General features: G+C 35.1%; 1 protein-coding gene across 2 annotated transcripts in view; it reads left to right on the plus strand.

Annotated features, from left to right (window-relative positions):
• Positions 1-1,954, plus strand: part of LOC108752336 (microphthalmia-associated transcription factor) — a 98,058-nt gene extending 96,104 nt beyond the window's left edge. For both annotated transcript variants that reach the window (XM_018493122.1, XM_018493121.1), the window contains exon 7: positions 1,695-1,954. In XM_018493122.1, coding sequence (XP_018348624.1) covers positions 1,695-1,934 — 240 coding nt within the window. In that variant the 3' untranslated portion in view covers positions 1,935-1,954. The remainder of the gene's footprint in view (positions 1-1,694) is intronic.
• The last annotated feature ends 16,403 nt before the right edge of the window (positions 1,955-18,357 follow it).

Here is an 18,357-nt window from a genome sequence, read left to right on the forward strand (position 1 = left end):
ATTTGATGAAATCGATTCTTTAAATTTGAACTAGTGTCAGTGGTTAGAAATTATATGAATCAATTTATAAAAATCTTCAAGAAAGTGTTTTACAAATGTTGTACTAAATTTAATTTTGTCCTGTAGTTTCTTTTATTTGGTATTATGCGGTGCAATACGAGTGAGCCTCGTTGTACATAATTCATACAAATTCTCGGCGTAGCAAAGACCGGCAAGTAATCCGACGAATTAGTTGCATCTATAATATAACGGCAGGCGAATTGAATCACAGTCGTTTGCACCTGAAATGCGATTGGAAATTAATTCCGGTTCTAGTAAGCCGACCCGTCTGTGACTTTGCAAAGTTACCACCGAAGTTAACCGCGTCTGGCAGAGAAACAGCTTCAATCAGCTTATTTCGATAGTGTACAGAGATAATGTAGATGGTTAAGCTCTGATAATATTAAATATTTAATTTCTCAAATCATTTGAAGTCGAAAGGAAGTGATCAGTCTTATGTTTCTAATTCTTTTTATTGTCCCTTACAGAAATCTAATACTGAAAGATAGTGATTAATTATATATTTTGAGTATTAAAAACACTACTTTTAACTTTCCATCTGCAATCATATTTTTATTTTCTCCATTTGCAATGTGGGTCTCGGTTGTCTTTGTTTTTACTGTTCTACTCTATACAAAAAATTTATTTACTTTCAAAAAAATTCAAGATTATTTTTCAATACCTTTATTACATTATAAAATAATTGAACTTAAAATGTTAAAATATTTATTTAATAAAAATTGAAATTTGAGCAAAAATAGGAGCGAAATTTTGTTTGCGTCAAGAAAAAATCAGATTCCGGTCGAAAGGCTGAAAATAAATAATTTCCAATATTAAACAAACCAGTATTAAATTGGATTTTTGTAAAAAATTTTATTGAAAACTACATTTTATCATACTTAATTTTCTTATTTATTACTCTGAAAAAAATGCATTAAATTTTTTAATAAACGTTCGTTTGAATATTTAACATTTATCGTAAATCAATATTTACTAATAAAAAATGACATAATTAAATAAAATTAATTATTCTTGTATCAAATAAATATATGTTTACATTTAATAAATGTTCAGCTAATACTATTCAGTCAAATATTTATTAAAAGTTAGTACATTTTTCTATCATTATATCTTACATTTTTAAGATTGACTGCTTAATTAAACGAATACCGAACTTTTTCCATCTTTGAATATTTTTATCTAACAGTTTTCGATTGAGACTCTCTATATTATTCATCACTCATTTTGCACCACAAATCTCATCATATCCTGTCATATACACAAATAAATAGCAATAAATGTTCAATATTGCTTGCATAAATTCATCTTCCGCATCGTATATTATTAATCAATGACGAATGTGATCAAATATAAACGCATTATCCATTTCCGCTTTCACTTGTGATGACTTCATCGGCACGTCTGATCTTACACTCTTTCGTGAAAGATTGAGTTCAAACACCTCTATTTTTATAATGGATTTCTAGCGTATCTGTTCCTATATACTTTCCGTGGATCTCACATTCGGAAATACTCATCGGACTCTCATCTTTCCTGTCACGCCTCGCATCCCATCCAAGTTCAGGTCCGATTATCCGAGTTCGAGTTGGCACTCGGTACGTTTTACAGGACGTCGAATGTTTTTTCTGCCGTAGATGCCGGATCTGACGGTGACGGAGGAAGCGACGAGTCTGAGCATGTCGCATCTCGAGGACCTCATGGAGGACGACACCAGCCCCGTGCATAGTGGCGACCCGATGCTGTCGTCGCCGCACCTGCCGCCGTTGAGCCCACCTGCGACTGGCTGTCACCACGGCTTAACCGACGAGGACACCCTCGGCAGCCTGGCAGTGACCACGTCGAACTCCTCGTCCGACATGGACATCGTCGCGTAGTTGAAAACCACCGTTGTCCATCAGCCTCGCGGGTGATCGAAGTCGACTCTCTCGAAACTTGGTCGCGTCGGATATTTTCCGATCGTTCGCTCGACCGAGGTGGTCGATTTATATTTGTGCGCAAGAGAAAAAGAAAAAAGAGAGGCATGGTATAGGACGTGATGTGTGAAAAAGAAAGAGAAAGGAATGGCACAGGATGTGATGTACGAAATGCGATTTAAAGGCAGCAGGCTGTTGCGACGTCGTAGATCCTCATCATGGAGGGACGAAAAGGGAATTCACTCGCGGCGACAATTGGATTTTATTGGAGTCACCGCACTCTGATGCAGATTTATCTAAAACTAGTCATCGACTTACGGTCGGGAAGGAGGATCGGCAAAGGAAAATGAAGAAAAATAAACGTGGGCCGGATGTTGCTTGCCGTGGAGAGGATTAAAGGGGATCATTCCGAATGTTTGCGAATCGATTTATTAGGCAATTTTTGAGAAAGAAATGCTGATGATCCTTTTAAATTCTGACGACTTGGTCCAAATAAAGATAATTATATAGACGAACCTAGAAGACTGGAAATCACGGTTAAAATGTTCCCATGGGGATGTCACAATAGTCGGCACACCATTGATTGCGAATATATACTCATCGAACCTCGAAAACCTGCCAATTATTACAACGTTTGGTCCCCATAAATCACCAAGAACATATCTAGCGATTACTTTTGCAATATTACTTCCTCCCCTTTCCCCGGTCATCTAATGTGTCATTAATGACCGGTTTGGATATCTCTTTATTAACCATGGGTAGCGCTTTCGGAGATCATTTCAAGCTGGGAAACCACCAAGAAGGTCGTAGAGAAAATTGCTGCGGCGAGAATGTGTCAAGTTCGCGTTTCGCGTCCTTGGGAGATCAGACGAACGTTTCTTGGGTTGACGACAAGAACTCAAGAGGCGAGACATCGGGCGTTTTCGGTCGGTCGGAACGACCGACTTCGGGGTTCGGGGACGTCTCAAGTGGCGGTGAAAGTCGTCATTGTCGGACGACGATGAAGAGTAGTTCAGGGTCGTTCCAATTGCGAGGAACGGATGGCTCCCTGTCACGATTCTACGAACGGCTGGCCGTTACATGGATGGAATGCGTGACGTCTTAGCGTGCATTATATATTATGTCAGTGCCACGAAGGACGCGCTCCTGCTGCGCTTTAAGACGAGCCTAAATGTTCGCGCGAATTGCTGTTGTCCCATCAGCGATGTCACGTTACATCGCTCGGACGATGACTTCGGGATCATTGACGAAGGACGAGAATGACTTACTCGTAAAAGTGTTAGCTGTAATAGTAGTTCACTATATGATATTACTTAATCGTCGAGAAATTATTTTCATAAGTTGCGAGCGTGTTCACGAAACGTGCCGAGAAGATAGAATTCCGATATGGAATATTTTTAATAAAAGAGTTTCCAAGATTTTCTCCCGATATCTTCGACAGACGAAATCGGTGAAATGTACAATCGCACGGTATAATGTTGCTTTTGGTAAAGTTATATAAAGTTATGAAATATGAAGTCTGCTGAGAAGACAGCTTGAGAATAGTTAAGAATGAATTTCAGGAGTAAGCTCCATTACGCGCGAAAAATATTCCAACTGCGAAATGAAGAAGTGGAATATTGACTGCAGCGTCTTAGATTCGATTTAATCTTCGATTTATTAAACGTAGCAATAATATCCAAGTGCCTTCATAAAAAGAGTCGAAGAAGATATTTTCGGAAATATACCTTTCGATTTCAGTATTACAACGCGTATACGTATGTTTAAAAAAAAAGCAATATCAAGATTCCTTATTCACGTACATGTAGGGATTTATTAATGACCATCTTGGCAGCAAACTTTAAAATTTCGTATAAATTCATATTTTTAACTCTTAATTAATATATCCTTTCTTTATTACATATGATATCGAAGGATCATCGCAATTTATTTTACGCTGAAATAAATACAAACTTTGAATGCATTTGTCTTATTTTTGTATTCAAAAGACTTAAAAAAAGTTAAAAATAATGCTTTTGTCTTAAAAAGCAAAAAAATTAATATACTTAAAAAAGTATTTAAATAAGAATCTAAAGATTTTAGCCAATACTTAATGTTTCGGCTTTTAGTATCTTTTATTGAGGTAATAGCTGAACAAAATCAATAATGTTAATCTCAGAAATAATAAAAATTACACAAGCTGTAGTCACTGATGATCTTAAATATCAGTTAAGAGTTAAAACTATTGTCCCGAGAATTATGAAATTTCCATTTACATAATCACATCTTTTCTTGCCATTATTATTTCATAAACGACATTTTCCAATAAGTCGAAATGTGATGATTAGAAATAAAAACAGCATTGAAATCATAGCTAAAGTGATAAACTATTGAAACAAAGTTCATGATAAAATCCCTTCGCATCATCCTAAAAATAAATCGATTATCCGTTGTGAAAGCGTATTGAACCGATAATCTGAGCGTCCGCGAACGTGAAAGTAAGAGAGAGAGCGAGAGCGAGAGCGAGAGAGAGAGAGAGAGAGAGAGAGAGAGAGAGAGAGAGAGAGAATCACGCGATCTGCCATTAATCGTCCGTCGTTCACGACAAAGGAGGATGTCGACGTCGATTCTGGCAGAGACTTGCAACGGATGAGCGAGTACTATGTCCAAGTTCGTTATAAAGTTTGCTGATAATTATTGTCCCCGGTAGTATATACGTCGAGCCGTGTCTCGTATGCCGCTTGCAGCGAGCTGTGGCTTGAGCACACGACGGCTTTTGTGTGACGGGCCTTGATTTCACCGCCTGCCCGGTTTCGCTTTGCGTTCGTCGGCTTGTAACCCACATCGACCGATCCACGTCGCCTCGAGCTAAGATCGATGATTAGTCGATCGTGGACTACCACCGATAAATCGTCAGCGGTTTATTACGAAAGGCAATAATTAAGGTATCACCTATTTTCCAAGAGAAACAGAGAGGGGAGGAGAGAGAGAGAGAGAGAGAGAGAGAGAGAGAGAGCGAGAGAGAGAGAGAGAGAGAGAGAGAGAGAGCGAGAGAGAGAGAGAGAGAGAGAGAGAGAGAGTAGCCGCGAAGTAGATCAATGGAAAAAAAACAGAGACATTATTTCGTATATTCAAATCGAACTATACATACAAGGTGGTTCTTTTAAGAATTCAAAAAGATTTTAGGGAGTAAATCATTACATTAATAAGATAGAAACTTCATATCATCATATGTTCAAAATGGCTTTATTAGTTTCAAATATAAATGGTGTCAAAGTTGAAAGAAAAATTGATTTTTTCCATAAATTTCGAAAACTACTCAGGTTATTTCATGTACTTTATATACATAAGATGTCATTAAAATAACAATAAATAACAAATAGTTTTTGAAATTTTTAGAGAAAATGAAATTTTTCCCTCAATTGTGATATCCTATATCTTTAAACTAACAATAAGTCATTTTGGACATATGGTCATATAAAGTTTTTATCTTGAATTAATGTAAAGAGTTACCCCTTAAATCATTTACAATACTTAAGGACTACACTGCATATTAAATATGAACTTAGCAACTATTATAATCAAATTAATTTTCACAATAGAGAGATTAAGAAACAGGAGTTTAATTACATAGCACATTTTTCTAGTATGTTTGCATCTAAAATTAAACAAAATGTTATTTTAGTAAAAGTACCAAAGGAAAGGTAAACTACGAAAATTTTCTCTTGTAATCGTGGAGGTAGGACTGTTTATTCAATTTCCTGCAAATGACTGCACGTTGTAGAATTTTCAGATTAGAAATACATGAATATTCTATATTCTCTAGCAAGAAAATAAAAATAGTCTACCAATTGAATATCTAAACTATCATCAAACAATAACAGTTTTTAAACTGCAAGCAATAACGTACTACTTGTTATTTGAAGAGATTAGGATAAGAAGAGAGAATATTCTTTAAAAAATTATTTTCTAACATTTTGATTCTCTCTTCCTATTTATTTCATATATATATTTACACAGCAAATATGAGTGAATAATATATTTAATAGATATTTTGATATATTAATAATTTTCTAAAGTTAACTGTATTTGATATTAGTTCAGGCAGTAACTTCGAGAAACTTTTTTTCTTAATTATATGTACTTCATTACTTAAGGTACACATTTTTCAGTTTCGCCTTTTTATTGTAGGCCTGTTCTTTATCGAGGAATTTTCCGAACTGGTGCACAATGCAATAAGTAAAACACAAAGTATATTTTTATATACTTATATTTGTTTCACTTCCACTTATTGTAAGTGTACACCAGATCAAAAAGTTTGTCGATAAAAAGCAGACCTTGTACCTATTTAGATTATATACATAGAAATTGATAGCTTAGACATTCCAGACGTAGACTATGCACAGATAACCAACACGCTGCCTTCAAGTGTGTTCTTATCGCGTTAATCCTCACTCACAATCAAACAAAGAATAATATTTTCCGTGGAAAAAAATAAATATTATATATTCTCGGTGAATTATAATAAACGCTCGTAATTATATTTAATACATTTGTAAAGAAAACGGCGTCTTTAAGTAAATTGTGCCAGTTCAATCGAGATCTCACTTGATAGGAGATATTTTATTATAATAATCGAAAGAATACATATCGCAATCATGCGATCGTAACCACCCGCGATTGTCTCCAGATTAAGTTTAGGTCGACCCTTCGATATAAATGACATTTAGAATATATACTGACGTGTCACGAAGCCAGGACAATCAATGCCGTTTCAGGACTCTGAGATAAAAGAGAGAACAACGTTCTCATATATCTGTATATAGATCTTCCCATTGAGTTTCCGAGTCGCTAGAAGAGCTAAATAAACGCGACTGTGGTCGTTCTGGCTTCGAGACGACTCGTTGTGTGTAAAGTATCTATAGAAACGTATTTTTGTACCCAATATGATATCCACTCGCGCAGGTCGCAAGTTTTTTGTGTACTGGTGTAAGAGGATGTTTCCTCGTCGCGATCGCGTCAAGCGTGCACTCTGCTACTCTCCCATAAGATCTACGCAAACAATATTACACAGTACGCCGAGGACACGTACGTGGTGTCCGTTTCTCGCAGTGTCTGCGAGCGTGACGAAATAAACGAGCAAAACGTCGCGACTGCTGCAGCAATTGCAGTTGCTGCTCGCGGAGACTGCAATGTCCCGAGGCTGATACGTCCATTAACAAATCATTCCGTTCGCAGCATATGAATTTATCACACACTGTTGTCGCACATACGCGACTGGCGTGGCAAATAATTTTATATTAGCGTTGTCAAGGTGCGTTCTTGTTGATTAATTGATGGTTAATTTCGGCTGCGAGAGAGAGAGAGAGAGAGAGAGAGAGAGAGAGAGAGAGCTCGGCAAACATCAAAGGTATAACATAAGGTATAACAAGGTATGCGAAAGAGAGCGGAATTTCAAAATAGAGAGCAAGAAATAAATTAGTATAGGCTGAATTCACGTCTTCAGGCTGTAAAGATTAATTAAAAAATTACATGGAGCACCTTGGATATATTTTCAATTTTTTACGTCGTCTAGGTGCGAGTTTTTCCGATAACTTTGAGATTGATTTTTCTCTAGTCTCTCTCTCTTGAAAACCTGATTAAACATTTTTTGTTCTTTCGATAACCCGCGTAGGAAATTAAATTTTCTTTATTTATCGTTGGAACTTAATTTTTCGAAAGAAAAGTTTCTTTACTTTTCATTATTTATGATTATTTCTTCCTTGGTTTTGCAAACTGAAGTAAATAAATTTCTTCTTCATCGTTTACGATTAGAAATATTATATGTTGATCTGATTTTCGTTTGAGAAAAATAAATTGTTTCGAAAATCTACAAGTGCGGAGTAACCTAATTCTTCTGGACACTCCTATACTTAAGTCTTCAAAATTGTACGTGAGGTCGACGCGGGAGAAATTTCGAGTGATTATCGAAGTTCGGCGAATGTTCTTTCGCGAAACCGTGCCAACTTGCAATTCCGTGCACGAGACGTGTGACGCGGAATACGTAACGATTCGCCGTCGCTGTCGGTCGGCGAAATAGTAGGCGCCAACAATCTCCGCTGCTGGTGCTGTGTAATCGCCGGGGAAAAATAAATAATCCGGGGTACACGGTGCACGCTGAAGGTAAATACAGATTCGGCGGCTCGCGGAAAACTTTCTTATCGAGAACGTGTCCCTGTAAAGGGAGTTTGTTAGGACTTTTGCCGGCAAAGGGGACGTGATTGCTCGTACTCGGACTCCAGATTCGTGCGAAATATTCATATAAACTTTTGATGTCATCAGAGATTTGTCTGTTGTCTGTCCCATTCCAACGAGAAATTAGAAAGATATGAAATGCATAGCTGACCTTCATTTAAACGTTCAACGTTTGAGTTTAGTAATTTGTCAATGATTTCGCCGAGGCATAAAGTAGAGTTCAATATTCACATTATTTTTACATTAATATCGAAACGAAGGAAGGAGTCGCATTTTTTTTTTTTTTGGTCAATTCAAAGTGCCAAGGGCCACCGCTGTCGCACAACGAAAGTTAAGTATGCAATAATGATTAGCAGGCGTAACTGGTTTGCCAACGAGCTTCGAAATAGGTCATGCCCCGGAGGTACGCCATTTAGAGAGTGCCGCCTACCTTTAAACCCAGAACGAAACTAATTTCTGCCGGAACGAAATTTCACGGCAATGTGCAGTAGCGCGTTGCGGAAGACTTATTGGAAATTTACTCGAACGTAGCTATTCATGTGTTTCCGGTTATAACATTCCCCAAGTGCATATTGATACCACCATGGAAATAATTTCTAAATTCAAAGAGGAAAATCTAAATATTGCATGTACCTTTACAAAAAAGTTTTATTTTCTTTTTCGTATATTATTTTTTTTTTAATATAATGATAATTAAATTCTCTTTTGGCACTGTAGAATTAAAGTTGTTCATTCTTTAAGTTCTTAAAATTTTTCCGTATAATTTATTCGAACGTAGCTATATTTATGTGCTTCCAGTTATAACATTTCCCAGGTGTATATTGATGGAAATAATTTTTAAATTTTAAGAAGAAGATTTAAATATTACGTATACCTTTACACAAGAATTTTTTCATCATATATTCCTTTATATGAATATCGTTAAATTTTCTTATTTTTTACTAATTACTAATATTAATTTTTAAGAGTTTTTCAATATTAATATTAATTAATAGCTTTTCAAAGTATTTCTTGTTTAAAATTTCGAGTAATAACTTAAGAAGTTTAGAAATCGATTTCTTGTACATCAATTCGGTCTATTGAGACTATACATATTCACACAAGTTTCTATAATAAGAGCCCCTTTTGTTTATTCGAAAACTCAATCTTTCGTATATGATTCGTAGCGTTTGAGAAAAGGAGTATATAAAAGTTGGTCCAAAGTGTTTCAACTAAATAGATTTTTATGAAACTAAATATCTTACTCGGTCATAAAATCATACTGAAAAGATTTTATACAGAAATGACCAAAAGATGACACTTACAGATCATAATCCTTCTCGAAATTTCAAAAAAAGCTAATTAAGAAAATTAAGGACTTGTACAGCACTTGAATAACTGAACGCATTGCGCGAATTTCACAAGATTAAAGAATTGATAAATAGAATTGCCGAAAACAAAACATCTAAAAGGACACAACCCTATGTGCTAAGTCGCCATATTGGCTCTCCTAGTCATCTCTACGTAAATTTTTTTCACTATAATTTTATGACTCAATAAAATTTGATAAAAGTTTTATGAAAATCTATTTGAACCGATCCTTGTATACTTCTTTCACAAGTTCGTCGATGCTGATACCATAAATTCGCGAATCGGTATTATTTGTATGCATAACGACGTAATAAGAGGAGAGTAAAATCGGGAGATAGAATGAGCAGGTGCGTTGGTCATAAATAAGACAGTACTGTGATGTGTATATATATATATATATATTTGTGCATATATGTGTATGCACTCGTATGTATGTATTACGTGCCGAAGAGAGCAAGATTGAAAATTCCAGGAACGGAATATGCGATCGCGCAAGATGACGCGAGCTCTCTCACCTCTGCAACCTCCCACGACACGTCGGCATTGTACCACTTTTTAAAGCATGATTATTGAATTTTGTGATGACTGAACGATGCACGCCGCTCGTTCATGCGAAAGATGAGAAACCGGAAGAGATCCAGCAACTGACGTGTGCAATTTCTTCTCGTCACTCGCGTCGTTCGACGCGATCCATTTTCTTTTTCTTACTCTCAGTTTCTGAAAATCGGGTTTCTTCGCAACCGTAACATTTCTTCGTAGAAAGCTCGATGTATTTATTTTGGTGCTCGCCATAGCGTTCGGGCACGGGTTTCCTCAGTCGAGTTTCACCGCTTCGTTAATAAAACATTGATGCAGACCAGGCCGAGGACGAGCACGTGCTCACAATGAGCGGCGCGTGTCTCGTGTTTCAATACGCATTCGCGCTATACATGACATCTCGACAAGTCGTATTACGTCCAAGCACCAAGATTCTTTATTTTATATGAATTAACAGGTTGAAGAGAGAGTATGGAAGGACATCTCAGAAACTGTGCTAGTGGATCAACGCTCTGAGTCGCATACACGAGTCGAACGTTAATCAGTATCAAGTTTCAAAACACAAATCTATATTGCGTATGGATGTCATAACACCATTCGAAATAGTGTTCTACTCATTAATTATTAGGTCGAAGAATTGAATCTTGTGATCTAGGAGTGGTTCTCGTGTGATTCTCTTGGGAACAAGGAATGAAGGCGATATGCAAAAATAATAAATTAATTAAATAGCAAATTAATTCAGATTTAATCAATTCTTTATTCTTAAAATTAATGATGTAATGAACTAAAAATTAAGTATTTAAAGATCGACGTGAAATATAGTAATCTGAACCCTTACGGAACAATACTGGATATTTCGTATCCGAAATTCATACTGATTCCTGTTCGTGTAAGTTTCTCGCAAGTTCGACGAATCCTCCGTTTCTTATTCATTTTATTATTTTCTTTAAACTGAAATTCATTTGTTCTAGAAACTTGAAACTATTATATGTTTATGAATTTTTAGAGATTTTTTTTAGCTACTTTACAAATAGGTGAAAGAAAACTTTTTTTTTAGTTACTTTATAAATAGGTGAATGGACATGAGATATCCAGATTGTATCGATAAGCTACCATTTTATGTAGTGTATCGTAAGGGATTAAAATAAAGTATAATATATGATATGAATTATTATATGAGAATGTTGTCATATTATTTATGCGAATATTAATGAAGAAGTAAGGGGATAGAATCTTTGGGAAAATGTTTCAAAGTTAACTTATCTCTTTATTTATTACAATTGCTTTTGAAACAAATGAGTAAATAAGGGAACTAAAATTATTTCATATATTATATGTCTATGAGTATTTACGAAGGAAGGGAAAGGAGAAAGGAGAAAAATTCATAGTTTTTTTAATCCTGAAAGAGTAGTTGAAGACGAAAAAATGGTAGAAAAATTGGACTAGTATTATTTATGCTCACTTTATAGAATAAACTCTTGCGTATTCCTTGTTTTGCAAAATTGTATTGCGATATTCTCGGCTTATTTTGTTTGTTTTCCACTCTAATTTCCAACTATATATCTAACTCATCTCTTAATTGTATTGCGATATTCCCGGCTTGTCTTGTTTGTTTTTCACTCTCATTTCCAACTATATATCTAACTCATCTCGTAATTGTTCCGACAGAATCTTAAAAATAAAACTATTATGAATCAAAACTCTTTGAATTCCGCTTTTGGATGATGTTCATTTTTGGGTCAATATATTTAAGTACTTTACCTGGGATTGAATAAATTTACGCGACTTAAAAAAAAAAGCTGAGTTTTCTAATCGGTGAAATTTTTGAAAAAGAGAGAAATGGTTGATATTAAAAACTAAACTTTATTTGATTTGAAACCTGAGCCTTTTTATCTGGACTCGACATCCGCTCTTCTTGAGCATTGAAAACTTAATTAGAAACTAATAACTTCCCAAATAACATCTTGAAGCTGTAGAATTGGTTGAATATTGCCACGCTCCTTGTCAGTGACAGCTGAGTCTAAAGAACTGTTTCCATTGCCACATTCTTCGTCAGCGACAGATGTAAGAATTAACAAGAATTAATTTTTGAAGATTTAAGAGTTAACACGAATCTTTAGAATTAAGTACTAAATAATTCGAGAGTTGGAAGACAGATTAAGATTAAAGATTAAATTAACAAATTAATGATATTTTGAAATAAATTTACTTTTGGATCTTACAAAAATTTCACCAGAAGGTTTTAATAATATCAGTTAAGAGTTTCTTTAATTTATGTCTTGAAAGTTGAGCCAGTTATCGAACAAAGGCCTTACTTAGAATTGCTCCGAATAAAAGTCGACCACAAACTAATTATTCGGTCCTTTTATACTAAAGTAATAACAACTCCCGTACGGGTTTCTCACTTCTTACTCTCTCACTTCTTAGGTATGTCTTAAAAAAAAGATGGGGAAAAATTTTTACTCATGTGAAATCAAATCTAAATTCAATATTATGATGATAACTTGCGCTGTCTTTATCTCTTCACAAAATATGTGTGTGAGTTGTTATATTAACACGATTTAAACGCTTGAGATATTCTCTTCCAGATATTTTAGCTCTTGGAATTTTTAAATTATATTCGGATTCAAATGTTATTAAGAAAAGATTAATTTAGAAAAAATATCCTGTTATGATAGTACACACAATGTCTCTTATAGACATAAACTGTAGTGCTTGCATATGTTCCACTTTGGTATATAAATACATATGTATGATATTGTGATATCATTCTCATAGCCTGGTTTTGCGCTTTTTGCAATTTACTCAACTGTGTTTCTTCCATAAAATTTATAGCGTTGTACAATACTCGAAATGGAGTGTTATAATTGAACTTATATAAATTGAACGGCAATATATTGATGAACGAGAATTTCTTGAAGTCGTCGCTCTGAAAGGTGAGGAGGAGAGAGAATTGGGACTTCCTTGACGAACTCTATGCTCGACGACATGAAGTAGGTGGGGGATGGAAATGGAATATTTACTGAAGAATTTGGTATAGGGAGAGGCAGGGAACAGGAAAGATTGTTCTTCGGAGTTGAAAATAGGAAAGTAATAGAGGAGTAAGGGTGTAAGGATGAGAATATTATGTGTGAGAACAGAAGAAAAATCGAATTTGGTTCTGAGAGAGTTTGGATGGTAGAAAGAGAAGAATAGAGGAAGATTCTATATCTAAATTTTTTCTGTTCTTTGGCTTTTTTCTGTTCTCTTTACGCTTGATTTCTTCAATTTCTAGCTCGTTTCACTACGGTTTTCGACTTACGTCATTTGATTTCATTTGAGTCATCAGGGTCCACTAAAATTTAGAGCTGTTATTCGATTCTATTTTAAAACATTGGAGGTCAACTCTCTCAAACTCTCAAGGGATTAATAGTGAATTGTTAATTAAACTGAGGATGAACGGTATACGTTTCTCAAGTTTTAAATTAATTTTAAAAAATTCAATTGGTAGAGAGTTTGAATTAATTAAGGAAAGGGGAAAGGGAATTGATGGAAAACAACGCTATAGGTCTCTCTGAGTTTGCTCAGTTAACTCGCAATAGCGAGAGAGGAAACGATACAGGTCTACTTGCTGATGTACTTTGCTTGGGTAATTCTGAGTAACATGTAAGGAAATGTTATGGATCTAATAGTTGATGTTAATCAACTTATGTGGATAAAATTAAAGGAAGGCAATGAGAAGTCAATGATTAAATATTTATAAAGAATAATAGTTATTGCTGGGAGTTTATTTTAAGACAAATAATTAATAAATAATTGCTAATAATTTGAGAAATGCTAATCCTTTTAAGTTCAGTTTGCCTTACAAAGATAAAAAAAGAGTCCCTGATATTCTTTCCCTCGTCGGAGAAAACGCGATGAGAACAGATTCATAATGTCTACGCTGAATCCACGTATTTCATGTGAACTACTTACGTACAAAAAGTTATTAGTATCCACATAAATGTAACGTGTTATGAATAATATGTCATCGAAATATCAAAATTTCAGCGTGAATTGCATAGAGTGAAAATTGATGAGTGATAAATTTATTCCATATTACTATTTTCTAGTTTCATCCCCATTAAATTTTATTAGTAATTCTACGATTATATGAATTAAAATCTATATGAAAATGTCTATGTTAGAATTCATGTTGAAATTTTGAAAAATTTATTTCGATTTGATAATGAAATAACAACATTAAATTTATGTTGAGATCATGCCAATAAATTTTTGTCTTATGTCATTCACATAAAATATGTGAATTCCACATAGACACCACAAATCTATTCTTGTCGGGAAAGTGGAGCAAGGTTGGGAAGGCTAAAAGTCAAGCAGAATTGCTTATTGGAGTACAATCTCCATTGTTTGATTTTTAAAAAATGTAATCAAACTTACTTTATCATTTTGATTCGTAATAATTTGAGTTAAAACTACGCGAGAAATTACTTTTATTTGATTAGATTTTTATGAACTTGATTAGTAAACTATGTAATAAAGACTACAAGAAGTACTAAGAAAGCATTGACTGCTTTCGAATATCTCTATTTATATCTAGGAGATATTTGTTGTCTTCTGATAGGCATTATCGAAGAATTAGTTATTTCGTTTCGGTATCATGTAAAGTGAATTTTATTTTATTTTTAGCTTAATGGGCTTCGGAAATGCTTTATTGTCAATCTACGATATTGAATAACGATAAACAATTTGTAAGGCACTATTTTCGTCTTTCTTCAATTCATTAGTTCAGTTTTGTGAGTTTTTTCTTTCCTACATTCAATTCACAAATTTTATATTGGATGACAATATCCAATATATCAGAGAATTATTAGATGTCTTTATATAATTTACTGAGAATTCGCTGTCTTTCGCGTGACATTTCAAACTTCCGTTTGGGGGACTGAAATCGCCATTCAATTTGATTGCGGTACAAATAAACTCTATTTTTATAAATTATTTTGACAAATTCTGACAATGACGTTTTCATGAAAGAAAAGAATTATGTAATTTTCAGGACGTATCAGCATCGGCTTTTCTCAATAACTTCGTGTCACGCACGTTTGTTCGTTTATTCGTTCGTTCGTTCGCTGACGACTGATGGTTAACAGCGTCATAAGAGTGTCTACGAACAGCGCATCCAAATGTCGTCGCATTGACGTGAAACTACGCCGTGGCGCGTACAGTTCGATGGAGATGATCATACTGTTTCGAAGAAGCTTGATTAACTTGGATAGAGGTCGCAATTACGTCGAATTGTCAGTTTCACGCTTGCCGTCACTCCATCACTCTCGCGGCTTCACGGAAATAGAGATTAAGGGAATTATCGGAGGACCACGTGTGTTTCACTTCGAATTCCCTCTGAGCGCGGTCCCTCTTGATGCAAAATTGCGCGCACGCTTCGCGAGCACGGATAAATCTCCTAGACGTCGAGCCGTCGCGAGCGAGAGAGCGTATCCCGTTCAATCTCGTATCTCGAAGCGGAGCGCGCGCGTAAGTCAATACTCCCGGAATGCGAAAAGGCGTTTTCCGCCGTGCGAGATCGCTTCGACACGCAAGAAAAGAGATCCTCGATCTCTCGATTTCCTGCAGCTCTTTCCATGATAACGTGTGAAGTGCGGTGAGGTACACACCCAACAGATATAAGCGAATAAGTACGATATGTAGGGGTGGGGGAGCGTGCGAAGAGAATATATATTTTCGAAGATATTTTATATCGCGAGGAAAACTTTTCGCGTTACAATATCGTCAGATCTGGCATCTTGTCTCAGTCTCTTTTATCTTTCGATTTAATTCGTAAGAGGACATATATTTTTTGTTAATGAAATATATAATTGAAAAAAAAAAAGTTCTATGTAGGTCCTTGAGAGATCCATTAAGATTTTTAATTATTAATTTTAAAAGAAGCTTCAAAATCTTCAACTATATGAAAAATTGCAATATTTGAATTTATTATAAATACATTACAATAATTGGCCTAATTACATGAATGGAACAAAACTGTGAAAAATATGAGTGTAAAACATAAAATTAATATTAAAAATATTACTTTCTTATTTTTCAAATATTTAAAAAATATTCCTAGAATCGTCATGTTCTATAATTAAGGGATCTGTTTTTATTCAATAGGTACATGTGATTTCTTGACAACTATATATTTGCAATATATGAGAAATGCATATAGAGAGAAATCCAAAAAAGAATGTGTGAGAGAGAGAGAGAGAGAGTGCGCACCATGCAATATATGAGAAATGCATATAGAGAGAAATCCAAAAAAGAATGTGTGAGAGAGAGAGAGAGAGAGTGCGCACGATGGGAGAGAAGATGTTATCAGTTTTCATAGTTTAATTGTTGACAATGCAAGATAGACAAATACGAATATAGCGAATAATGTTAATTATATTGATAATAATAGTAGTAATGAAAATTATCGTTATTGTTACGTCGTTAATGTTACCGTTGTGATAGATATTTTATCATTCGTCATTGTTGCACCAACATGTTGCTGACGACGATGTCTCGTCTCGATGCCTCGATGACTATTCATTGTTATCGGTTACTATTGTGCTATTATTAGGACGTACAATTACGATCGTGTAATTATGATCGTTAAATGCGACGATGCGACAAGCCCGGCGTTATTTTGGAATTGTGTTACATTTCGATGGCGATTCGTCGTTAATGGCAAAGCGAATGAATTACGTTACGTTATGCATATGTTTTACTTCCTCGTTGTTACTCGCGTTATTGCGGCTGCAATTCGCGCAGAAGCGAATATAACGCAGTGCCTGACTAAACGAAGATAAAGGATGACGTTACTGAATCGTGAAGTCTCTTTATTCTTCGTCAACCTGATCGCTTTTCTCCCATTTCCATCTCCTTTCTCGTACCATCCGCGCTGTGAATTAGACACGCGCATTATACGCGAAACAACAAAATAGAGAATGATTTATTGTTTTACGTATGAAATTGATTGAAATATTTTATGCTTTTCGTAAATAAGAATTTCTACGATTGATTTTATTAATGGCAATAAAACAGTCATTAACAGTCGACTTAAAAATTTAAGATTAATCTGCGAATGTGTCATTATTAAAAACATTTCGCAAAGCCTCAATACTTAATCAATTTCATCGAGGAAGGCGACGATTCGCGTTCATCTCAATTTTTCTGTAGCTTATCTGCATTGTGGCGGGACCAAATAAACCTGCCAGCAATAAAGAAAATTACGCGTTTAACGGCGATAAAATTTAACATTCTGATGAAGTTAATCGCGAGCCCTTTCATTGATAAAAACGAAATTTGAGACAAAGTAAAGAAGGAAGCGGAAATTTAGAAAAATGATAGGGAAGTCGAGAAAACAAAAATGGGAGATGTCGAGATCTCTTTGTTTCTCTTTGGCGTTCCACAGCTTCCTGGCTCGTGGAGAACCCGCAGCTTTATCCCTTTCCGTCCGCTATAATCCCTTCTTTCAGCGATAACGAGCGATCACGAGGAGAAAATGCAATTTGCCGTGACGACGGACGGAAATGGGCTTCTCGAGTGGTTTCGGCGTTGGCCAGATCGGTCCAGGGCGAGGAGAATGTCAAGGCTGATACAGGTTCGTCTACACGGCTAATCGCATGGCTCCGGGCTAGAAAGGAGGTAATGTCTGTCTATCCGCTTATCGGTCTTCGGAATTGACCGCGTGATTTTATAGAAAAAATTTAAAGTCTGTATATGTTGCAATGAATTGTTATCATTCTTCTCTCTTTTAGTGATTTATTTTTCACGACCATAGTTGAATTTGTTGCATTTGTTCGTAGAATTTTACTCGCATATGAAATTTTGTCACTGTAATGAACTACAGTATATTTTTTTTTTCTACTAAAGAAAGAGCCTGGTTGCATTAAATGGAATTCTGATTAAAAATGGACAAATCATAATTTACTGCTTGAATCTATTACAATTTTATTCTATTTGAGATAATCCGAATTCTAATTGATATAACCTGAATCTTCTGATTCGTTCATTTTCAACCAGAACTTTTTCTTAGTATGGAGAAGGAATTAAAGACCGTTTCTTTAAATTTCCGAAATTGTGTCAAGAGAAATTACACTTATTAATTTATATTTATTTTCAATGATTACGTTTGGTGATGACATTTTGTATTTACATATCAAAATTCTCTTTTCGTCTGATAGATCTACAGACACCCACTATCGTTTAATAGCGCGTCTCTTTGGGATACTAAATCTTGTTTCATCGAAAATTTAATTCGGATTTA

Source organism: Trachymyrmex septentrionalis, unplaced genomic scaffold (genome assembly GCF_001594115.1).
Source record: "Trachymyrmex septentrionalis isolate Tsep2-gDNA-1 unplaced genomic scaffold, Tsep1.0 scaffold6, whole genome shotgun sequence".
NCBI lineage: Eukaryota > Metazoa > Arthropoda > Insecta > Hymenoptera > Formicidae > Trachymyrmex > Trachymyrmex septentrionalis.